General features: G+C 41.0%; 1 protein-coding gene across 4 annotated transcripts in view; it reads right to left on the minus strand.

Moving 5' to 3' along the window:
• LOC111642048 (polycomb group protein Psc-like) overlaps nt 1–24382 on the minus strand; it is a 46908-nt gene extending 22526 nt beyond the window's left edge. Inside the window, exons 1-5 of one of the 4 annotated variants that reach the window (XM_023388314.1) lie at nt 24212–24345; nt 14361–14428; nt 7848–8016; nt 7479–7575; nt 4174–4229 (exon numbers count right to left, since the gene is read on the minus strand). In XM_023388314.1, the coding sequence (XP_023244082.1) occupies nt 4174–4229; nt 7479–7575; nt 7848–7959 (265 nt within the window). In that variant the 5' untranslated portion in view covers nt 7960–8016; nt 14361–14428; nt 24212–24345. Of the gene's footprint in view, nt 1–4173; nt 4230–7478; nt 7576–7847; nt 8017–14360; nt 14429–16846; nt 17202–24211 lie in introns of those variants that run through there. The other 3 variants (XM_023388315.1, XM_023388313.1, XM_023388316.1) reach the window with 3 other exon arrangements.
• Between the last annotated feature and the right edge of the window lie 2126 nt (nt 24383–26508).

Genomic DNA, 26508 nt, shown 5'->3' on the forward strand with positions numbered 1-26508 from the left:
TGTTTGGGCTACTCAAATATTTTACGTTTTTGATACTAAATTAACATCTGAAGTATAATTTTTTATTATTTTTATATTTTTCAATATATTTATTTTGTTTGTACAAAAATAAAAAAATAATTTTTAACGATACAATAGTCTTTGTTAGGCTTAACATCGACGAAAATTCAACGCGAAGCGACACGCAACGGATAAAAATTTCGACATCGAATACGTTAAACTATTTTTTCGTACGTAAATCAGTTATCCGAAATATCAGTTATCCGGACAACCCCAGTCCCCAATTGATTCGGAAAATCGACGCTCTACTGTAATTAAATAACTAATAATTGAAGCGAATAATTAATTAGCCAAGAATGTTAAGACATCACGTAAAAACAAAACTAGACCGGAAATTAAATAAAAACTTGTCATTCCTGAGATACACAAAAGTAGTAAGACTCAGCCTTGAATAAACGTATGAAAACGCATATATTCGATTTCTCTAATACGAGATATTTTTTAGAATCGATTCGTGTATGTGTTATAAAATAGTTATGGGTCCAGCGAAGGCGTAATGATAAATATACGATAACAATACATACGCCTACTGCAATATTAAAACTTTTCTCTTCTCTCTTCAAAGACAGATACGGAATGGCATAAAAATCACAAGCAGAACGGAAAATAAATTTAACCATCGAACATTAAAAGTTTGAAAAGATAAATTTACGAAATTTTTAAATGGAAAATTAGCTCTGGCGTGTAATCGAGGAGATCGAGATGACGATAACTGTAAGATGATATCCAAAAAGTAATGGGAAGTTTTGAAACAGAAACGGAGTCGTATTGGAAGCCGAGATTATTATTTATATAAAAAATAAACTTCCAAATGATTTCCAGTTAGGCTTACATTCACCAAACTGAAAAAAAAAGAAAAGAAATATCTAGAAAGTAATTTCGACGAAATGTTTAAAAACAAAAAGTAACTGATTAGATACTATAGACTACATGACAAAATTTAAATATCAGAATTTTTTTCTATAATCAGATACAAATACTAAGAAAATTACGTTAAAAACAGAAATATGTAATTCTGTTTTAGGTATTCGAAAATTAAAATGTATAAGATTTACTATTTTAAATTAAATAAGAGGAAAGAAAAGTTTCATAAGGTAACAGTTTCAGATCGATTAGAAAGTATATTACTGGATTCAAAAACGGAAAAAGCAAACAGATGAATTTATAAATATTGATTCTTCTTTCTTCTCCGAGTTGTATTTCTTGCTGTTTTTATGTTGTGGAGACCGAACACTCGTTCTGCACTTGAATAGATAATACGAGCCTAGCAAAATTTACCTAATTAGCAATAGTACAATTTGTAGTAGTCTACTGTACTTCATTCTTTTGGAAATTTAGGCCCTTTCTTTCGTCAGTCGTAACTTAAATACTACGAAGAATTCAAAAGACACTTCTGTTTGAACGTAAATTAAAAACATAACACATTTGTTATACATTTGTACAGGAAGTCTTGCGTTGCCTATTGAAGCGCGGAACGAGAGTTGGTTTCCACAACATAAAAATATTGATTCACTAAAAACATGATACAGTAAAAATTTTATAAAAGGATAAATAAAGGAAAACTGTGAAGGAAGTACAAACGATATAAATCTGAATCAGAAAATAAAATTTATGTTCTTGAAGAGAAAAGATGGCTCACATCAAAACCAGCGAACGAATAACTTAAGATGATCGAAACTGATAAGAAATCAATAATAAAAAACAACCAAACCATAATGAAATTCCCAAGAATGAAAAGATTCGAGTGAATGCCAAGGAACAAAAATAATAATTGCTAATACATTTACACTTAAGAATCACTAAGAGGAATCATGAAAACATAATCTAATATGTAAGATTTTTTTGTTCAATAACTGGTAATTAACTGTAATAAAAATAATTTCTAGTGTTTATGCAACAATCACCAAAATCGCACAGATAGGGGAAAAAGCATAAAACTGCTTATTTATATAACAATGTAAAAATATAACGAACCAATCAGAATAAACTCAAAAGAAAGAATCGAGAATTTAGTTTACAAATTGAACGCGCGAAAGAGAATTGAAGCAAACCGGAAGACTGGTTTCAAGGTCATCGACTACCTCATCCAACTGGTAACAGATTCGAACAGTTGAAAAATGATTCATTCATTTTAAATAAAAATAGTAGTACTTTTTTTTTATTGTTAAGTCTGTACACGGAAGATATAATCACATCAAATGACGATTTAGAAACGTCGGTGAAGAAAGCAGCATTTCGACATCTTATGAGAAATTTCTTTATTTTGTACAAAACCTTTTATTTTCCGGTGGTAAAGAATCATTAGCGGAAAATAAAAGATTTTATTTTTTTTTTTATTAAGAAATGTCGGAGATCATAAGGCATTTAAGTTAAGTAACTAGAACAGATTTATTCAACCCATTAATGATTTATCTCGGTACACGTAAAACTGCAAAAAAAAAAAAAATGACGGAACTAACAAAAACAGTTTTCCGACATTTAGAGAAAACAAAAGAATCGTTTGTAAACAAGGACCAACATTAAATGATGAGGAAGACAAGGATCAGAAAAATCTATAATTAAATCATTCGCCTAATTCTCTATTCAAATTGGGAATTACGGAATCAAGGAAAAACAGAGCGAGAATATCACCAAACCACAAAATTAAATTTGATCGCACTCGACGTATAACTTAAAAAAATAAACAACCAAGTTAGACTATATTTTAAGTGAATCTGGATATAAAGTATAATTACTTTAGCAATAGTTATCTATATTCATAAAACAGGAAGTCGTAGAAAAGAAAATCTTAAAACCGATTATATCGTAATAAAAAGTTAATTGATAGATCTATACGAGGAAAAAAACATTCATAAAAATATATAAAATGACAGCAAACTTTCTCACTACACTTTTTAAGATTAAATCATACGTAGAAGTCTATCTATAGTGTATCTATCTATATGTAGAAGTCAAATCTATAGTGTAATTAAATGAAAAGAATTTAGTCGATACGACTTACGAGCTATACCAACGAGTGATCTCTACGTCATACGTTGCCAAAAGAATAACAATTTATACCCGTATTGTGTAACGAGGATAACTTTCGCTATTTTTATTCCAGTTGTAACTGTGGGACGAAGTAAATTGAAATATTAATTGTGATTTCGAAGCAAAATCTAAGTATAAAACATTTAGAAATCTTATTTTAAACTAATTAAATTATATTAATTTTGAAATAAAACGTTTAAAAATAAACTTATTCCATAAAATGAAGTAAGTTGCCAAAGAATAGAGTTGTTTCTTAACCTGGGCTTCAAACACCGCTTTTGTCTTATTTACGAGTTTCTTCCCGCCTTTTCAACTGCATTTATTTTTTTAGTAATAATCGGACTACACAATATAACATAATAAATATTATTATTATCGAATTTAAACACAGTTTGAATAATCCTCTTAACAAAATATTAATGTTTTAGTAACTGTGAAGCCCAGATTTTTAAGAATTTCATCAAGGACGAGAACGAGATAAGATCGCGCGCTGACAGACACTTCACGTGAAGACTCGAGCGAATCTCGAGATTCGTGCATAGATAGCTCTTGTGTTTGAACACCAGGTGGCGCAGAATCAGGTGTTCCGAACACTAATCGTGTATCCGGCGGACGTTTGGTGGACTACCCGATATTAATCTGAGGTTCGGAGCATCCGAACTCGTTTAACGTACCGCAGAATGTGACCCGGCACGGAGCGTCGGATCACGCCAATCCTTCGAACCAGTGTGGTCTGACCCGCGGGTCACAACGCGGCTTAGTGTTCGAATGTAAAGAAAACGCAAACGGTATCGGTGGAGAACGTCTCGTTCGCAATTTCTCCTACCCGTCGGGTGGTGGCAGACTACGTGTTTCAGATTAAAAGATAGGCCTCCTTCTTCCCAAAGAATTATTCATTGGTTCTTAGTATTTCTGAACAGAGTAAGACGTGATATATTTTTAAATCACAAAAGAAATCGCCTTATTTCTTTTTAGTAGCAACTAACTTTTTTATGAAAATCTACGTGAATTACACAAATTGAATTTTTAATCTAAGACACGAATACATTAAGAATTATCGAACGTAAATGCCTTATTACTTACTTTGAAATAATCCAGGTACTAATTTGTACACTATGTCTTGAAGGGTCTTGTCAGCCCTGTATATAAATTTAATATCGTTAGCTTTAAAAAAAAATAACGTTACTTACTAAACAATTATCTAAATTATTTAATTAAACATCGAGTAGACATTATAATTCCTTAAACTAGACGAAAGCCGACAGCGACAACAATTAAATCCGGATAATACAAATTAATGACTGTAAACTGCCCATCCCGACAAAGTATCCCCCGCATACCTCGATTCGACACAACGCGGTTACAAAACTGGCACAAATTATTTTATCGCTATTCATTTCGGAAGGCTTAACCGAATGATTAAGCATTCGTGACGAAAGCACGTTCGGCGCGACACACCATCGCTCCACATTATTTTCATCGCCAGATACCGCGAATTCACGCAATTGCGTAGCTAAATTTTCGTAAGGAATAAAAAAAAAACAAACGCATTTGTTAAGAAAAGCAAAGATTTTCGAAGATCCTTCGGGAGTTTACGAAACTATTTGATTCGCAAGATCTAATTTGAATCATTAGGTCGACGTCCCTCGATGAATTTAAACGATAGCCGCCTATTCATAAAAATTATTATTCTAGTTGCAAGGGCGATTTAATTATCTTGCAAAATAATTAAGTAGACTTATTTCGCCGAATCTTTAATCGTAAATATTTATTTCTTGGTTAATTACAATCACGACATTTAATAATGACGATGATAAAATATACAGAATTATTTAGGTCTAGGAACAATAGTTCTCAACCGGAGTGCCACAAATTATAATAGATATGTTAAAATATTTCGAAATAAGCATTTATAAATGTAAATCTTTTGTTTCTATTAAATATTGTTTGTGTTTTTATATGAAAACTGCGTATCTTCAATATCGCAATTCGCTTATACACAATATAAGGGGCATCAACATTTGTGAGTCGCTAACTGCTGAAAACCGTTGAGCATGGAACTTATCAACTATTTTAACCTAATTTTGGTTTTCGGAAATTCGGTATTATTTCTATTTTAACCTAAAAAATACCAACAATGCAGCTTCTTTATTAATTACAATATCTAATCGTGAATTTTATGATTATGCCAACGTCATTATGACTGTTTAATTACATTCAATGATTTTTGATTGTTTGTACAACAGATTTCGTGTGGTCGTACGACAACTTTTTAAAATTTTTCGATCATTCACCAACGAAAATATTTCGAAAATGGTAAAAATATATTATATTGTATAATAGATGTAATGATAATACCGTATAATCTAACGGTATAAAAAAAAAAAAAAAAAAAAAAAAATTAAGCATTTTAAATGACCTTCCAATGAAATATGCTGCTAATGCAAATGGGTACAAGTTTGTTTATTTCTTTTTTCCTCTTGTCTCTTTATGGGTCGATGGCCGTCGCCACAAACCGTGCCACTTTAGGGAATGGCTATAACCCGACACAAAGAGTCGGGGGTAAACTAGCCCATGGGAAATATGGGATTTATCCTCGGTCCACGGCACTTTCCGTGCAGGGTCGAAGTCAAACTATCATCTTCCGTCGGGAGAACCGCCGAGCGGACCCGAGAGGACTACTCGTCCGATCTGTTTCGGAGCGTAAAAGGATCCACATGCCATTTTTTTTATTTTCTGAAAACATGAAAAAATATAACAAAAGATGGCATTTGGCAAAGCACCGTACATTACTTTACGAAATCGACCGAGAATCAACGGCTTCTTATAAATTTAGAAAGCGATCCATTAAGATACACCGTACTTTAGAGTATCCCTTCTCGTATCTTTTCGAATAACTTTTTATTAACATAAAAAGAAAATAAATTTAAATTACTTGCATCAGAACAATATGCTTGAAAATACTACGCTTATATAGCTTATACAAGTATAACAATTAAGCAATTCCATTGTGTCAAAATTATGCCAACACTAATAAATCGATATAACTGTCATTAATCCTATCGATTTATCTATTTTGAATGATATACAGTATATATAGGGTCTATTATAAATTATTTTCCTGTGTTTCTTGAATAAAGATCAAAAGGACAACCCGTTAGTAATTTCCAATCGTCACAATTTTATTATACAGTAATTTCATTTTTAATTATGACGAAGTAACGTTAAGGAAGCGCGCTGATACTACCATCTGGAAAAAATCATTATCTTTCAATTTTTTATTCAGTAATCGATTATTATTAATACTTAAAACGGATATTATATCCGTCTTTTATAAAATGAAATAAAAAATGTATTTTTCTTTTTACTCTTATACACTTCTTTTGCGTTTAATTTTATATAAAGTTAACCAATACAGGCTAATCGTCAGACTATGATAAAGGAATTAAATTAAGCTACTAGATTAGTTTCATCGACTAATTTTGAATTTAAAAATATGTAAGTTACGAGAAGAGAGATTCGTCAAAATTTAAGTAACAATCAATCTTAATGTTTTTTAAATCGGCTTTAGTAAATTTAATTCGGACACAACGGATGGCTATAGGTTTTTAACTGTTGTTATTGTAAAATCGTTCCCGTTAAAGTAATCGATGACAAAATAATTATCTCAGATTATTTGTCTTCTCTCAAATACTAATCTATGAGATCTCACCTAAGAAAAAATGTCTTTAAAATTCGAGAGATAAAGCTTCCGTGTCCGAAATTACAAAATTTATATTTCCGATATCGACGAAACCTGAACAGTTTTTAATGTGTCAAGTAAACTTTTCGACTTTTTAAAAGGATTTGTCATTCAATACATGTTGTACGAGTACAATAAGATAATCGTTAATGCATTTTTATGCACAAAAATCTTTCTTCCGCTGCGATGATCAAAATTTGTACGCATAATGTATGATGTTTAAAAGTGAAGAAGATACCGTCGTCTACACTTACTTCTAAAGAGCAAGCGACAGAGATAATTGGCGATTTAACCATCGAGGACGACAATTAAGGAGGAGGAAAAGATTCCTACTGTTCGTAGACACGCGATCAGTGCGCCACTTTCCGAATGGCAAAGAGATCGCACGCTTTTCGAAGATGAAAGGTGATGTCGAAAGTCATCCCAGAAACTTTTGATGAACCGCAAGAAAAACGTTCGTCGCGCGAAAAACTCGTTATTGCGTGGTCGGAGACCATCATCCTAGTTAAGTTACATCGTACGGAACCGGAATAAGAGGTAAGAACCTATCCTAAACTTCAATTTTCTCAATTTTTCCTCCCGTACCTACACGTTTATAACCTAGGCGTTTCCTACAAGAGGTAATTAAATATAATAAGTTACTTACCTTATGTTTAATAACGGTTTGGCTTTGTGGACTTGCACGTCGCAAATAGGACAGAACTTTGTCGTTTCCAGATAACGGACGATGCAGGTTCTGCAAACTGATACCAAACAAACCAGTTAGATGCCTTCTGTACAGAATAAAAGCTCTAACGAGACAAACCTCATCCCCGGATAATTCGCTTCGCCTTCGATTCGTCGCCTCTGAACATTCGAGCAATTAAACCTAGTTTCTAACGGCTGTCTAATTATGACAGGATCGAACCGAAGTTCGTCTTTTAAGTAAGACGAAGACGAATTAACGGGGGAACAGGTAAATCACGCTTGGAAAAGCGAAGGAGGCGGGTGTATAAATTAAAACCGAGCTACTTACAGGAATGGAGGCATTCGATGATGGTGGTGGCATCAACAAGATATCCTCCGCAAAGAATGCACGTCAAATGGGGATTCAAATCCGTGATCTTCAAACGAGTTGGGCGATGCATGGCTTCAACCGCCACGCTTACAGACACCTTTCTGTCCCAACGGAATACTCGGTTTACCTGTAGGGGGAGGAAAAACACCCATCAATCGTCGATCTTGTCCCCCTACGGTCCCTCTCTCCCACCGCCCGACGTTTCTTTCCAAGGAATCGATTATACCCAGATCGGGTTTCCATACAGAGGGATGGCGGGACGTCGGTCCGCATCGATCGCGCGGTTTGGGCGCGGCGCGTCGTACGTGGCGGAGCGCGACGAAAGATGCGGTTAACCCCGTCCGGAGATATTTAAAGGGAAACCAGGCCGGAGAATAATCCGGAAACGTTCCCATTCGCCAGAAAGATCCACTTTCTCGGTCGAGGCCGTCGAAGGCAATTAATTATGAAATAATCATAATCGCCGTCGAATTAAAAATTTGACTGAGAAAGACGGAAAGACAAGCGGCAGCGCGCTCGTCGCCTATTAATTATCCTCGGCGCGACCCCAGCACCGGGTCGTGATATGGAGGTCGTTTCCACGGAGACCGGAAACGTTAGGAGCGGCGGGAATCGTCCTTCCCCGCGTCGACGGCGGTCGCGGCCAATCGCTTCGTTCTTTTCGGTCGTCGCTGAATGGAAGGTTGGCGGCGGATTTCGATCGAAAGAGGAGAACCGGCCGCGTCGCGTTTCCCTCTCGACCTGTTCCCCGCTCTTGCCCATCTCCGACCGGATTCGTCGTTCTAACCGAAGATTTCTTCATTTTAATTACGTTTGGATAACCGATCAAACGCCTCGGATGGACACTTCCATCCGAGTGCGAGTAGAGTTCGCGTGCGAGCTAGACGACGCGACTCCGCTTCTATCCAAAGGAAGACGAGGGACTTCCTTGGCCGGAACGGAGGAGTTTCCGTCTGAAGAGAAAGAGTCGGATGGAAAAGGACGAGAAGCAACGCTTGGAAAGACTAAATTACGCTACGCGCCGGTCCCCGGCACTAAGCCCAGGCGGCGGGCGCGTCGACTTCCGAGAATCCTCTCCGAAAACGTAGGGCGATGGGAGGCGAAGAACCGCCCGAGACCAATCGCCGTTTGTCTCTCGGGGCCGACTAATTAGGACGGGGGCGGTCGAAAAATAATTCGACGCTTTCCCAAAGAACGGATGAAGAACAAAAGGCGTGTTTCTTTCTGGCTCGATTTAACGCTATCCGTTTTTTAAAACATCTCTTATTACGGGTCTATCTTCGACAATCGATGATTTCCGTCTTTGTTACCGGCAATCCCGACGTGATAAACATTGTCAATTGACCAAATGGAAATCATAATAACCTTTCGAAGGAAGTAGTTTCCGTCGCTAGAAATTCGAAGACGTCGAAAGAAAATAAGACGAATCTCTCAGCAAGGATGAGGAATTAAGGAAGGATTGCACCAAACGAAAGGCATCTGCTAGATAAGAGCTTAGGAAGTAAATCCTGGAGAAACGACGTAAAACACCGCCAATTTTGGTGCATATTTTATTAAAAAAAGTACAATTCCGATTTTAAAACCAGCTTAAATAACTCTATTGATATAGCCTATAAGCAGTCATTTGTGTGAAAATAAAAATAAATAAATAAAAGATACTGTTTCCAACAAGAAAAAGAAATATCGAGAATGATAGATTCCGTACGATTGGTCATTTTCATTACCCATAAAATAAGACGTTGTATAATAATTACAAAAGGAGAGTCTCCGATCAAACCTATATCAATAATAATAAATAAGAACTTATTAAAACCGATCGATATCCTCGTATAGTAAACCAGCAAAATGGCAAAAGTAACCTTGAAACATAAGATTGATAATTTCCTCATACGGCGAACTTAAATATTCGACGATTCGTTTTCAAATTAATTCCCTATTTACAAATAATAATTTTTTAACGGTGGAGACATTGTAGTTCTGTCCTCACCCACTTCAAAATCGTCTACTCGGAAGGAATACCGTTCATGTCGTATTGAGAGTGACGGTGGGAGAGATCGTCGAACGTAATCGCCCGACGTCTTAAATCCAGCATAAAATTTGAAATAATTTATATCTGTTAATTCTTGCAATATTTTGATATTTCTTTCCGATTCCAATCAAAAGAGACGGACTGTATTTAATTATTTCAACTATTCTCAATACCATATTCCTTATTGTTGCTTCAAAACTTGAAGACGGTGAGGGATATAATTTTAGTAACAATCTATTAATTCAAAATACAGAGATAACATCTTTTTACGTAAGTTATTTTAGCTTGTTTAATAAAATAAATATAATTTTAATTAATAAACTTCAGTTAAGTACTCTGAGGCCGATAACCCTTGGAGTGGTGGTGGTGATCGTCTTGTCGGTTCTAAATAAGATCGAGTGGGAAAACGAGAAACGACGAGACCCGGACGAGATCGACAGACGGGCTTCGATCCGGGATTCCGGAGACTGACTACGAAAACGATTTCGAATAAATATCCTACGGACCATGGCCGAAAGGCGCGAAAAAAAAGACCATTTTTGCCCGGTTTGAAGGCCACTCCAACTAATCGAGTGTAAAGAAACGACGAAAACGACTTCCGCCGCCAGAAAAATAATATGCAAAAGCAATCGGCAAGATAATTCATTCGATCTGACGTTTTGTAGACCCTCCACAACGAACTTCTGGCTAATTCCCAGTTACGATTGTTCTGTAATCTGTTACAGAAACAAATTTAATCTTTCAATAATCCACATTCTGTGACGTGTAAAGAAAAACATCGACCAACCGACTTCGCACCTAAATAAACTATTAAAGAAGAAAGAAAATAACGTCTCCAAATGTAGAAAGTGCAGAAAATCTAAGTAGTTTATTATAAATCCCAATAGTATTTTTTAATAACCATTTCAAAACTACTAAACTTAACATTGAAGTACAGATTATGTCAGATCTGCTTCAATACTGTATGTCCGATTTCACTGTACAATCCAACAACGCTTAAAGTTTAATAGAGAACCAATAATAAAGTTAACGTATCCAGCAAAAGAAAATTCTTTACGAAAAGTGTATTTCGACTTTTAAAGTTGAATTCATTCATTGGAAGCACGCGACAATCAAAGTCGCTTAAATAACAACTTAATTACTTCCAATAACACACAACATTTGTACTCCCGGTTAATTATTTATCTGTAATATATTAAAAGCCGACTTAGGCCACTCCCAACCAACTACGACATTACATTTGAGAAAAATTAGGTCACCTTTCATGCCCCTATTGAAATATTTTCAATCGGAAGCTGGACGTTCGATTTTCTGTAGTGTGGAAGACTCCATCACCCCAAACAATAATTAGGCCTATTTACAACAAACAGATTTAAAACAATTCTTTTTTAAATGTTAGAATAATATAACCACAAAATCGAAATGAACCGACGAGTTTGAGAAAATGGTCCTTAGGCCTACGTATATATCGTATTCCACGAAATTAATTAATCAGAAAAGTAACGTTTCCAATTAAATTTAATATTACTTACAATTTAAATATTTCGAAATCTCCAATTTTATTCCGGGAAAGTCATTTCAAATTGTGAGCCACACCAATTTTTCACCACCAGACCAAAGAAAGTCTCTCTCTCGTAATACATTAATTAAATTCTGAAGTTGAAGCTTTCAAAAGATGAAATTTTTGTCCCAATCTTCTACTGACAAAGACGCGAGTAAAATTTGGGAAATAAACTTATACAGAGAAGAAAGATTAATTAGTTTTTAAATACGTGATGTAGAAGAAAGTAATATGATACAATAGGAAATAATTTCAGCGTTATCGTTGTAACGCTGAAATTATTTCCTATATGGTTTACCTTTTCCATAAAATTTGAGTAGATCTACTTCTAATAATGATAAGTCTAACGGGCAGATTGCAAAAGCTATAAATTGTAAGGAAATATTACACGATGATATAGTGAGAACGAATTCGTCTAACGCAGTTATATTAGAACTACATATCTGTATTAAACCAATGATAAATGGAATCTACAAATTCTTCGAGTAATCTGCTTTAAAACATCGATTAAACTCGTTAACACAACTATTATCCATGACTAAATTGTTACGTTTTGTTATCCGATGAACTTTTAATGTTTAATATGATATTCACAATGTATGCAAACAATAAATTTTAATTTGAACTTTAAAATGATTTCGATGGAGGAATAATCAATTTTGTTTAGAAATTTCGAGAATTAAAATGTCTAGAAAATAAAATTATTCAGTATATACCCTTGAAGGCAACAGGTTGACGCTTAAAACACGAACTAAAATTCGGATCTAAGCTTAAAAGATTACAAAATATTAAGTCAATGTATTGTTGCGAACTTTATTTACGATTCGTACTTTGATGAGATCATCTTGGATGAATTTAGGGGTTAGTTCTTCGTTTTCCGGATTGCGATTATTAAACCTCCCTTTCATATTTAATCTGCATAACCTAGCTTTCTATCTCTAAGATAAATGCTAATAAATAGCCTAAGACAAACTATTATAATGAACAAAATTAAAATAAAAAACTCCATAAACTCCGACTCATAAAATAACAACCGAAACTCGGTTTTATTTTAGTAACTTATTTTAATAATTTTAAATAACAATCGAATTTATTCTTTAAGATTTAAACGGTCTATCAATTAAAAGAAAAGTTGACAATTTCTCTCCTTAATTCGTGTCTGGTGTTGATAGGGCCTTTTCCATAAATAAAGCCATATGTGAAATCATTTATTAATTAGATTACTCGATTCCAGTATAACAGGAATCCACAAATACTAACCTAAAATGTACGAAATTAAGTTATAATTATCGGATGAAAATCGAATTAATCGATAGCTGCAATCGATTTAAAACCTCAGGAGAAATTAACACTAATTTCCTTTTGTTGATTGTGACTTGTAAATTATTGTAAAGACGAAAAACGTATAGCATAATTTATGGAGAAAACTTTCGTAGCCACTCTGTATTTTAGACTCGTAATAAATTGTTTCGAATAAAAATAATTTCATCGAGTCACAGAATGCAATAACTACAATAAGTACGAGAGAAACTAAGCAGTTTAGCGACTCCATTTATATAAATCAGCGGAATATTATCCCATTTTAAAAAGTTTACTCCAAAATTCGAACAATTTTTAAAGCAAAAAGGTATATTATATTTTGTATTATAACTAGAACGACTTTGGACTCGGATATATTAATTACTAGTTATGCTATTGGGATCTACAGGTAAGTGAAGAAAAGTTGGCCAAATACAGTGAAAAATCTATCCGTCGGTATCAAAAATAAAACGGAAAGAAAATAAAGTTTGTTTAACTAACGGCAAGGCTTTTAGACCGGTGTTTGACGAGCTAAATCAACAAACCTTCGAAACTGGTAAGCTTCTCGGCAGACAGACTACCGCATTCACCCGTTTACAAATAGAAATGAACACGCCATCAACAAACCACATTTCGAAATTCTGACACCTTTCTTTGCCCCCTAAACTTAATTAATCTTATAAAAAGAAGAATTAAAATCCTTCCGTTAAATAGTTTCAGTTATTCGAGCAATTAATTTTTCATTAAAAAGTTAAAAACTCGCATTAAATTTACCTTAAATTGAATTCATCCAGTAGACCATTAGCCTAACTTTTCGATTCTAAACTTACTACTACTAACAAAAACAACAGGAGCCGGCCGAACAACAGACGGCATCAACCTACCAGTTCAGGGTGCCGGATTCAAATCTGCGCTCTCGAAAAATTCTAGGAATTTTTCGGGAGTGGCCTGTTCCTGATAAGTCGAGCCCCGACCCTCACCACCCGCTGTCTTGCTTAAGCCTGGCCGAACCCACGACGGCTTGAATAAAAGGTCCTCTTAGCGCCCGCAGGGCGGAAAGAGTTAAAAAAAATTACAGCAGTAACAATAGAAATCAGTCAGTATGTTTAAAATTGTCCGTAAAGTAAACACGTTAGAAAAAGGACAGAGTTCTTCAGTCAGTAAACAATTGGAAACAAACTTCATCCATAAACACACACAACTTCTTTTAATTAATGACTGGCCAATCACAAACCACTTAAAATCGTCGCCGTTTACCATTGGCTGAAAGAAAACACCGGCACTCTGTGGTATTATAATACGTTTTTCCAATTAAACGGATTAAATTTCAAAAATAGGAAATTACGTCGGTTGGAGACGAGAAATCTGATATTGTCCTTTCCCACAGAACTTATCCAAAGGAAAATATGGGAGGTTTTCGTACGAGACATACAAGTCTGTGTAAAAGTAAATACAAAATAAAAATTTTTTTTAAAATTGGACCGGCGATTTTCGCTCCGAGCGAAACGCAAAGCGACGATAATCGATCGACTTTAAATACTTACGAAGTTTTAACGCGAATTTCTCGTACTTCGGTACTTACTTTGGGATACTCGATCCGATTTCATCAACGAGGATTCTCTCACTTTTAGACGACCGAATGCAATACACCTGAAATTAAATTTAGACACGAGTCAATCGCTTACATTTAAACAAAAGACTAATTCCTAAGCGCGATTGGCAAATTCGAATAAATGAATGGACTATAATTACGACGCGGCTTTCAACTGAAAATTATTGAAAGATAGATTTGCGAAATTACGAAATTTCCGATAACGAATATGATGCTTTTACAGAAATTATTAAACATTTCTGATTAATCGGATTTACCTGTACAGTACTTATTAATAATAGGCTACTTGTATTTTTCGTAGGTGTATCCCGCCACCTACCTCGTATGACACCGTCTGGAAGAACTAAAAATCCCACGTGCGCCTTTACTCCGAGGTGCATCGATGTTAGAACAGGTAATATAAAATGTTAAAGGTGTGACGACAGTTTCGACCACCGACGCGTTGGTAAAAAGATTTCGACCAGGTCCGGTCATTCTTCCCCTCCCTTTCCCTCTTTTTCGATGCGTCGGACCCTCTTCCTCCCTCGGGTCCGACGCACCTCCGGCAGAATAAGGCGGCTCCGAAACATCACCGTCCGAAGGGGGCGGGTCGACGGCGCGAAAATTACAACCGCACGTCCCGACGGATCCTCCTCCGTCAGCCGTCCCATTAAACCCGGGTAGCGCGGCCTTCCGGACTAATTTCCGTCGGCTTTCGAGTGTTTAGGGCAGCGACAGAATCCGTCCGACTTCCTGCGTGGCCGTCGAGACGCCACCCGGCAACCGGAGCGGAAACCAAAATTGGAAGGCCAACCACCATTTCGTCCACTTTTAGCAGGTTATTTAGGGTGTAGCTCTTTAGAACCCGCCGAAGCTTCCGTCGTTCTCCAGAGCTTCTCTGGAGAATGACGATCTCTCTTCTAAATTCGAACCCGGGAACCATCGTCAACCACTTCAATTACTTCTTGTGCAGTACGCAACTTATCCCAGGTGAGGTTTTATTTGTCGGGCAAGCGCAGCCGACAACGTATTTCCGGTCCCCACGGAAACATTATCGAGGAAGAATAGACGACAAACAGGTAAGCTGACATCGGGAACAAAACTTTGAGTGAAAACGCTAATCTTGTGTACTGGCGCGAGGGATAGGGGTTCAGATCAACCCTTCTGGATCGGAAGGAGGGTCAGAACGGGGACGTCCCGACAGATAAAGATAGAAGACAGAGACTGGACGGCAATAGTAAAGAGACGAAATTTTTCCGGGCAAAACAGTTCCAACGTAAAAATTTTCTGGATGCTTCCTAAGGTAAGAAATTCCATCGAACTTTTTCCGACGAAACAATAAAAACAGAAACTAAGGAAAATGTCAAACAACAGGTACTGTACTAGTTCCGAGCACGCCAAGTTACGATTGGCCGAAACTGCGACGCAGACGGTAATTAAGCAACGACGTTTCAAATCCCTTCGGTTAACGGCATCCGAGTTAATGATATTCCCTCCGAAAAGTTACCACGTGGTTTAAGTTAAACGTCGAATTGGCGGGAAACCGTCGATGCAAATAAAATAGAACCGATGCACAGATTCTAAGAAAATTAATTCAGTGTTAAAATTTTCGTTTTAGTTACTGTATACTGTACTGAAATTCGTACTGTATACGTATACATGTATACAGGTATAAATTTTATATATATATATATATATATATATACATATTCATTTGTGTGTGTTTAAGCGTATTTATAGTACTGTACAGTACAATATATATAGGCCTATATATACACACACAAACACACGCAAAATAATTTCCTTAAACAAGCGATATTTACTCCTAAATACTTTCTCGTCAAAATATTTTAAACACATTTCTATTGTTTTGTTAAATTGTTTACACGCCCGAACACTTTGTATCTAATTATTGAATCGAATGAAAAACGAGTTCGACCGTCGGAGGGGGAGGAGTTTAGTGTCTTTTACCGGTTTATCGGTCGACGCCACCCACCCTAAAGAAATCGTTTCCGCCTACGCCCCTTCTCCGGCGGTGACCCCCCCCGAAATCACGGTTCGTCCGACGGCCGTTTAGGGGAGAAAAAATCTCAAATCCCGATTCGAGCGGTAAAACGTGGCCGTCGTCTCCCCCTTGGGAGTCGACACTCCCCGAACCCAGAAAAAATTAGGCGGAAAAGCCCGAAGGCCTGGTCTCCTAAAAGTCAAGCCGGGGACACGGAACGGAAGGCGCCGACGCCGGCCTTCTAGGACTTCTCCCATTTAAGAGTGCTCCTAAGACTAGGGGCGACGGGCCTGTTTCCCGCACCTAATCCACCACTAAATCCAGCCCCAGGGTAATTCACCCCTCCTTCCCCCTTAGCGTTAGGGTTAAAGGCGACAGGCCTAAACCGCGACGTTCCTCAACGCGCGCCGCGGTGGCCGTGGGGAAGACGACGCCGACAACCCAAACCGACGACAGAAAGAAAAGGACTTACGGAAGGGAAGGTGGCAGTCTGCGAAGGGGGCGACCGCCCATGGCCTCTTACGCAGGGAACGCCTCGTAATCCGGGATCCGACGGCCTCCGTCTTCCTCTCTTTTACCGTTCCGCGCGCCTCTCGACCGACCGCGTCCGCGTCGATCTTCGGACTCCGCTCGCCGAGGCGGGAAGACCCCAGACGCGTCACGTGACCGCACCACCGCCGGACCGCTTCCATTCCCTTCCCGAGGGGAGGACGGCCGACGGCGGACGCCGGCTCTTCCACTGCCGGTTAGGGTTTACGGAACACGGATCGGACCAATCGCCTTCGCCTTAATCGTTACGTAAACGAACCGGGCGAATTTCTATTCGATTACCCGTTTCCACCGTCGACCGTCGCGCCGCTCCGACCTTCGTTCGGGATTTTCTTTTTTTTTTTCCTCTCTCTCTCCTTCTTTCGCTTCGGTCGATGCGGGAACGAACCGGCGGCAGAGAAAGCGGAAACGGAACGGCGCGTAGCGGCCGGGAAAGGGCGCGAGACGTCCACCCTCCGTTTCGCGCGCCCTACGCGTCGCGCCGTATGGCCCGGAGACGGACTGGCTCTTCTTTACTCCGGAGGCGTCGCCGGGCCCCGGGCGGCGGAAAGATCGTCCCCCTTCTCTCCGGAAGCCTCCTCCGGCCCGGGTGTCCTTGGAAAACGCGCTTCCACGATTTAAAAATTGTTTTCCTACTTAAATTTGCTCTGAATCTCTGCCGTGGCTACGGCTTTCTTCTATCCTCTACCGCATCTGGTTGTTTGCTCCCGTCTAGCCCGAGGGTTAATCCCTCGGACCTGGCGCGGACTTATCTCCGTCATCACTCTGACCCTTTCCCTCCGTTACACGTCGATTACTCGGGAACCCGCTACCAAAGCAAGCGCGTGGAGAAAAACGAAAAGTTAGGGAACCAATCGAAATTAAGGAGTTGAGCGAAAGTGGCGGAAGAACGAGAAAGAGGAAAATAATTGCTGAGTTGTAAGGAAGCGCTCGGAGGTAGAACTAAAGAAGGATGAAAACGGTGGAAAACGGACCCGGACGGAAGAGATGAAATTCCGGTAAAAATACCATCGGTGGCGAGAAAAGGAACGCTTTATCCGGGATGTACTGTACAGTACTAGAAATTGGAGAGCCGATGTCCTAGATGGATTATCGAGGAAAATCCTGGAATCTTACCAGAAATCTTTTGTTTTTTTCCTGCCGCGGCAAAACAAAGAAAGAGTTTCTGTCGTCGGACACCCCAATTAGCTATTCGTTTGAATTCGGAATCCGGAACCGTCGTACCGCCCGTCCAAGTACTATACGACTCTACACACCGAGACGATAAAAATTAGCTCGATTGTTACGTACTGTACTGTACAGAGCTTGCCAATTATGACGACAGTTGGTGCCGGAGCTAAAAGAAGGAAAGTGAAGAGAATCCCGACCGAGTTGCGAACCGCTGTTAACGGACGGGACCGAAATGAATGGAAAATCGCCTCTCTTCTTCTACTCTTTAGAGGTGCTTGGTCGGTAGAAGAAATTATTTCGTTCCATCCATTCTCTTCTCGGCTTAAATCTAGATCCGCGTAGAGTTGAGCAACACATTTATGCTGAAGCAAAAGGGAAAATGGCGGGGTTCCCCAATAATCTCGAGTAAACCCTATTTATTAGTCTCGATCGTGAAGTTACCGATCGACTTCAATGGAATAAATGCCCGGCGACAACCAATTTATAAATTTATTAAGTGCTGTACACTACAGTACGTTGTATATTTACGTACGGACAACAAGATCTCTGTCGATCAGTCCTTCGACTAGTACGCGTTACGAACTACGTCGACCTCGAAGGTGCTTCGATGGTCGTCGACCGTAATGACGCATTTCAGGAAAGCTGCAAAGGGAAAAAGTACGGACCCCGTCCTCGAAACAATAACTTGACGTCTTTTTTTAACCCTAATTCGGATTTCCTTTAGAAAGCGTGATGGAAATCGACGGATGAACCCAAAGGACAGAGCGATGGGGATTCTCGACCCAGTAACCAAAAGACTTAAGTTTACCATCGGGAGGGTCGGAGGTCCGGACTGTCCACGATCTTTCGGTGGCCACTGAAAGGCAGGATAGACAAACTGAACCGGAAGTGGCTGGCGGGCGGCGCTAACCCATTTATCTATTTAGGTTAGTTGTGCGGCGGAGTCTCCGTCGGCACGGTCGGAATTTATCGGTCCTTCTATTCGAGACCGCCCTCGGTTTCCGTATCTCCCATCGGTTACTGTCATCTGAAGGAATGCGGTGGTCGCGTCGTTCTACCTTAAGGACCGGAAACGTAAATTCTCGAAGAGGGACGAGGCTCAGCCTAAGAAGCGTTTGGTGCATTTCTTGCTTCTTGATCGCGGGATTCGACACATTGGGTCATCTGTCGGTCGCTCTTCCTTCCTTTATAAAAACATTCCAGTGATGACGTAATTAGGAGCGACGACCCCAACTCTCGAAATTTATAGAATACCATGAAAAGACGCGATGACCGATCAAATATTCGGGAAACAATAGAAAGATTCGGAAAAACTATCTTCGTCTTTCTAGGGTGAATGTCAAAACAAAGTCAGAGGACTCAGGAAGAGTCGCATACGGAAACGCACGTAAGAAACAGAGAACTTTCAAAATTACGTTCGTTTCTCATTCTCGGCTTTCATTCCCTTCTTCGCATAAGAAAAATGCGCCGATTTTAATCGATGATCCAAACTTTAACCCGTTCTCTTGGTCTGGCAAAGTAAGAATTTCTCCACACCAATACAGGAGGAGAAGGAAGTAGTCGGTATTTTAAGAAAGACCTATTCTATAGACCGTCTAATTGCACTTAAGACAAAAACTACTAAAACACGAAGTCCGAAGAACCCGTCGCTGTTTAAGATCTCAAGTGAGAAAACAATGCGCTTCTCCAATCCTATTTGCCAACACGTTTGAATGGTGACAATACTTATTTTTGTCGTCGTTTAAGACCTGGCCCCCAAAGGTTTATTTTCTTCTCATCGACCCTGTAAGAGGTCGTCGGAACCGCCCTACCCGTACTCGGTCGCTGGTCGCCATTCACTCGGTTAAATGACATAAAAAGAGGGAATAGCTTTCGACCCACCAATTACATTCGGTAAACCGGAAGAAAATGATTTCCGGTCGCCCGGAAAACCCAGATTCGGAGACGACCGTGAACTTAATCCGGTAAAACGGGACGGTCCCGGTCGGAGGTCGAATATTCTCCCTATTGGTTGGTAGATGTAAAGTTAGCCTACACAATCATTATACATCGTTTCTGAAGGGAGTCGAAAATGGCCCGTCTACATCTACTCTTCTACTTCAGGAATTTGACCTTGTCGTATTTTTAATTATTCAGAAACTATCTCGAATCGTCGCGAATAAAAGCCGGGATTTCAGTTGTCAGCATCGTTAAAAATCCCAGTCTGATTACTAAGGAAGGCGTTAAATTAATTCGGGAGTTCATCGTCGAACCGTGCTCTCTACCTCCAATATCCGATCGATAGTGTCACGGAATACGCAAGCGTTACGTATTCCCGTTTCCAACACGGGTCGGAAAGAAGACGACCCAGGAAGACTACGTCATCCGCGAAGCTCTTTCTTCTTTACATATCGACGAAGACGAAATTAATACCTAGAAAGAAATTCGTCCTCCGTTAAACTTCACCGCCCATCACATCTACCAAAACCGCTTTCCACCTCTTCTAATTCCCAATTTATCTGAAGAAAAAACAAAAACATTTGTAACGCCGACGAAAGTCGTAGGCTTTTCTTTTTGCCACTTTTTAAAACGTACCCCGGAATTCCGACGATCTCCTTCACCTGCCTCCATTTCCGCCGGAAAAGCGCAAAATTTCGTGAGCGAACGAAAAAATCAAATGATTTAGATTGATTGGTGAACGCAGTATTCTCGTAGATGACGAAAGAACCCCGAAGCCCTTCCTTCTAAGGCAATTTATCCGAAGAATTTAGTAGTGTGAGATATAAGGGGAACTGTCGGATTGTCACCGTCACTTTCGTCTCGGAAGCCGTCGGATCATTTTACGATTCGTAACCGGTCGACTCGACCTAATTTTTACTAATTCCTTCCCCTCCTTTCTCACCTTTCTGTCGCAAAGGAACGCTCGCAACGGTGAGACCGATGCGATGAAAGTCGCGAGTAGTACCTAAAGGTGCCACTCGCGACTTTCATCGATAACGATGTGAAGAATACGTATTTGCTGAGGAAGAACCGGAAGTACTTATTCTCGTTGTAGTCTCGGTAGAATAATTTATACACGAGGTAGGGAAGTGTCGACCAGCAAACACTTTTTGGTCATACGTAAATTCCTATTTGTTCCTTTAAACTTTAAAGCAACTACTTTCGGTATCGTGCCTTAATTTTATCGGTGGTCAAATAATAAAGGAGTGAGATCGGAATGTCCCGCCTTCCCCTAGGTAAATGCCTCCGACCATTTGCAGGTGAAGAAAAATCGGGAGACATCAGACTTTAATTATAAACTAACTAACGACCGTAACAAAAGGATGACATTTTAGTTCCGTCGGTAGCGTAACCACAGGTATTAAACGCTTCTATATCCTCAGGCGCGTGACTCCCGAACGTCAATCGGAGGAAGATTCGTCTTCCCCTTCGTTTCATCTTTAAGCCGGACCGAAAAAGAGATCGCGGATGTTCGGTCACAAACCATACGTAAATAACGCTATAACCGAGATGGAAGAATACCGTACTTCCAAAAACTTGTTATCGCTTAAACGTCAGAGAGCCGACCTTTGACCTGCGAGTCCCGGGTGGGGTCGGAAGAATAAGATTTCGGTGGTTTAAAAATAGAAAAGAGGGTGGCCGACGATTATTCGTCCGCCCGCTATTAACCGACGCTCTTTTTCGATCGTCTTCCAAACTCGTTTTATTTTTAGGTTACGCCCGGGAGAGCCAAATTCTCCCTCCGATCAGGCGCTTTCTTCTTCTCGTTAGCCGGGCCCAGGCCCTCTCTCCTCCGTCCACCCCGATACCTCTTCAAACAGCCGAGGGTGGTCTTTCCCTCCTTACGTAGACGACGTGTTCCCCTCCGGGCCAGTATGTCACGCGCTTAAATCCTGCAGAAAGGCTTTAATCCAATAAAACCACTCGAAATGCGCCACGCGCGTAAAACAAACAGGTAAAGACGAAGGGGAAAGTCTTCAAATATGTACGGCTTTTACGGTAAATGCCAGGACAGCATCTCGGACGGTCCTTTTTTTAACGCGTCCTAATTAATCGATATTTGGCCCGCGTCGGCGCTAAACATCATTCGTACGTCCCGTCCAATAGGATTTCATCATCTTCTTACTCAGGATTTTAACAATGTTGCAACTTACGTAATTAGAGGGAAGAGACGAACCCAGATCCACAGGACAGGGGGCGACGGGGAGAGGAGAATACCCATCGAGTCGGTAGACTGGGGATTCTCTTTACAAAGCGTCTGGGCAGAACTATGGGTCGTTAAGGGTCTACGTAGGTGGTTTTTAGCCTACGCCCACTCTCTCCACCGCGTTCCCTAATCCCCACAACACTTCGTTTACCGAATATGGCGACGCATTACTGTCATTCCCGGATACCGAATAGGAAAGATACCAGACAAACGAAGACGATTTCCTACAAAAGACGGCGGTTTCTTCCCTCCCAATCTCTCTCATAAGAACGACAATCATCTTAGAATTCGAACCAAAATCATTTCGCCGGTCGCAAAGTTAGAACCAAACTTTGCGACCGTCGGAACGACGGAATCACTTCAGAGTCACGAACACGGAACCGCCTTTCTTCCCGATATTTAAACTTCGACCCGATCACACCTAATAGAAATTCTCTGCCGAAGCGCGCGACGGTCATTTCCGACGGAGAAGAGAATACCCGATGCCAAGGAATTCGTCGTCGGTTCGGTTCCCTACATACTCACCAAATAGTTATCACAAATGGCCCGCCGCGCACTCCCGCTCAGTTGTCTTCCGTCGGTGAAGACCGATAGAGAGACTACCGGGCGAACAACTACCGCGGGTCAGAGGTCACGGTTCGAGTAACTCGAGACGGCTTCTGGATCGAGAAATTACCGCGGCGGTTACCAGGCGCCTCGATTACCGACCGAAAAGGAGGAGGTGGAGGAGCCGCGATCCGCATCCTCCGGCATTCCTTCGTGACGTAATTACGACAATAAGAGACACCGAACGACTTTGGACGACCGAACAAAACCGCCGTCTTCCAGGTCGACGTGACGCCGGATGGTCTAGCACTCTTCCCAAGAGCGTCCTGGCCGGAGATTTAACGTTCGTTACATCAGAGACGTCAGACGACGGTTCGGATCTTGTAAAATGCCGCGACCGAAAGGGCGAGAAAGGTTAACGGGGCGTAAACGTCATCGACCGTCTTCTGTCATGTTGGGACAGAAAGGTCGTCTTTGGTCGACGACCCGGGTGGCCGGGAAGGCCCGCATCCCGCCGACAAGGGGGGGATCGGGCGCTGCCGAGAGGAAGTCGTCTCCGAACGTCAGCCCGACGGGAACTTAAACGTCGAGCCAGCGTTCGGGGGGGGGCGAATACCAACGAGCGCGGTAGAAGACGGCCGAATATTCGACGGCCGCCGGATACCTTCTCCGATTCGAGTTCGGTTGCCGAAAAGTACGAAGGGCACGGAGGTGTATGACATGTCTATCGACGGGCCGTCAGGTTGTCTACCCGAACCTAAATAATAGAAGACGATGGAAAGCGAAGAAGGGGGGCAAAAAGAGGAAAGACGAGGGGCAGTAGAACGGCCGTCGGAGTCGACTCGTCCAAAGTCGTTAGTGGCGGTAAACATCCAGCGAAATCGCGAGTACGGTAAGTTTGGACATCTTTCGGGATTTAGGGGCGGGGGCACCGACCTTTGGGCCAATTAGGGACCAAGTCCGAGGGTGATACGAACCTCCGATCGAGAGTTACGAACAGAAAAGCGAAGGACGAATTGCCATTCCGGTTCGGCGGGGCCGCGGTAGTACGCCGGCGGACCGTAGTCTAGAAAATCCGTCAATGACGCCTCCCCCGACCGTCCCACCCACAAAATTCGGTTGAGTCGAGCTCCGAAAGGAACGGGGGCGTCATTCGTAGCCCTCGGCACCCCCCGAAAGAGGAAGACAAGAGGAAAGAGAGCCGTCGTCTCGGAGGCGAGAGTCGTTCGACGTTGAGCGACGGGGCAGGTCGCCATGTTGAATCGAGTGGCAGAGAATGCGGCTCGACCGCGTTCAGAATTCTCTTCGGTTGTCGCTTCCCTGCGCCTCCCCCGTTTCGGACCCGACGAAGTCAGATTCTTTGAAGTGTCTAGTAAACGCACTCACCTGTCCGGGAGCTCCGGGACTCGCCCTTTTCGCAATACGAAGGAAATCTGCGGCCGGCTTCTGGAATTGCTGGCTGGATCTACCGTACACCGAGCGGACGCCGTCGCTGCGTCGAGAAGAGAAGAGCTGCGCCATTGGTTGGTGTCGGTCACGTGATCGAGTGCCCGGATCGCTTTTGTCCGGACCGTTCTAGCAAATGGAAGAAGCGGAAGAGGTGGCGCGGCGAGTGGTCGCCGGGCCACCGGACGACGTCGATCCGCTCGCCCCGCTATAAATCTCGTCCCCGACATTTTTTGTTCTCTCCCCCGGCGCGGATAGAGGGCGCGCCGCGCTCTATTTAACGAATCCACCGAAGGAATTCGGCACTTTCCTTCGAGTTCCTGTTGGTGGGGCGCGTTTTTTTTGGCGCAAAATTTTTGTTAATTATTCACCAGCACTCAACGCTGGTTTTTTCCATTTAACTCTCTTTTCCTTTCTCCTCCCCCAAACGTTTTTCTTCCTACGTTTTTGCCTTCGTTCCGATACCCGGACCGGGACCGGTAAAAGTCAAAGAGGGCGCCGGGGGGCCACCGGCAACTTCCGGTTAATTAAAGGAAACGGAAGGGGGAGCGCGGATCGATGAAATCGATCCGGCCGAATTAAATCCCGGTAAACCGCCTTCTTTCTTCCCGATAAGAGGCTCCGACTCGTCCCTACCAACCCTTTTTCGGTTTACCTTAAGGGCTACTTTTCCAAAACGCCCCCGATGATTCCCGTTCCTTTAAATAGTGGTGGGAGTGGGACGTTCTATTTAGTTAATCTTACAAACACTGCCATTAGTCGACCCTTTCCTTTCGAATCTTTCACTAACCGCGCCTTCTACCCCGTCGAGGGTTCGTATCCGGATCGATACGGATGACCCGCAAGAAGTTTCGTGGGAGAATTTGGTCTAACTAAGGGAGAGAAATAGGGGACTCCTACTTACTACGGGTGCCAATTGTTTATTTTCATCCCGGCGATGAACGTAAACTAGAATTTGTCTTATAACTGGATTAAAGATGTCTTCGAACTCGGTTGACAGAAGCAGTCGACTGACGTCGTTAATCTCATCCTCTGGCGTAACTTAGGCCTAAACGAAGGTGAAATCGGTTAAATTTTATCATCCAGGTAAATCAGTCGATAATTAAGAGACCAGAAACATAAACGTACTGTACTGTACCTTCTCTATACGAATATTTAACCTTAACCCGTCACATAACAGTCGGAAAGTATGTGTCTTCTGGGTCTTCTGACATAGAAATTATTAATTAATGGACGGCAATTTCTTAGATTAGAAGATTTCCGATGTTTAATCAAATGCCAGTTATGCTTCCTTATTCTACTTTTTTAAATGTTGATAATGAGGGAGAAGCCTAGAATGCCGGTTAGGGAGAAGAGTAACCGGAGTAACTTACTTTCGGGGTGCGAGCGATGCGAATTCGGACGCAAAAGAAGGGCAGAGAGACAAAAGAATTGTGGTGCTTCTTTACACGGAGTCTCATATGTCCGGCCCAAAATGTCGAAGGAGAAAAGAATGATTATCGCGAAAACTTGGAAAGACGAAACCGAGAAATTCTCCATTTCTGACGCCCGTTAAGGGTTATGGCGACAGTCGTTATCAGAGGGATGAAATCGAGATTTTTTCGCTTTGAACCAAAATGAAAAAAAAAAAAAAAAACCTTCTCCGATAAGGAACGAGACGGATCATGCTCAATCCCCGACTTAAACTAGAAGACGGGAGTGTAGATCGGAAACGAAGGAAGTATTTTTGACGATCTCTGATAATAGAATATCCAGAATTCTTTTGACGTAAAGGAGGCGAAATAGTTTCTACTTCAGGGGGAATATTTGCGGTCGAAAATCTGGCGAAGCACTTTAGAAGGCTCCTTTGCGTCTCTTTTCTTTTCGCGTGTCTGCTGATTGATAACGTGACTTCCGGGACCGAACTCAGACTCGTCTCTTGGACCTATATTCATTTATTGAACGAAATACAGTTTCGTGTAAATTTTCCACCTTAAATTTATTAGATTTAGGAATGAAAGGACAACGAGTACTCGTAGTGGTGAAACCCAATCCAAATATCCCGGACTTTCGTAGTCGAACCAGGTTTATAATTTAACTACAGATTTTGTTCGGGGTTTCATGTTTTGCTGGAAACTTACTAATGTTTTTAGGCATACAAACTGAAACCCGAATACCTCTGAAGCAGCTCGACTAAAAGCCACCGTCCTCCAGAATTTCATAGAAGTAGGCTATCTTCCAGGTTAAAAATCTGTTTG

The sequence above is a fragment of the Centruroides sculpturatus genome, unplaced genomic scaffold, assembly GCF_000671375.1.
Source record: "Centruroides sculpturatus isolate CEXI.00-Female unplaced genomic scaffold, Cexi_2.0 scaffold1668, whole genome shotgun sequence".
Taxonomy (NCBI): domain Eukaryota; kingdom Metazoa; phylum Arthropoda; class Arachnida; order Scorpiones; family Buthidae; genus Centruroides; species Centruroides sculpturatus.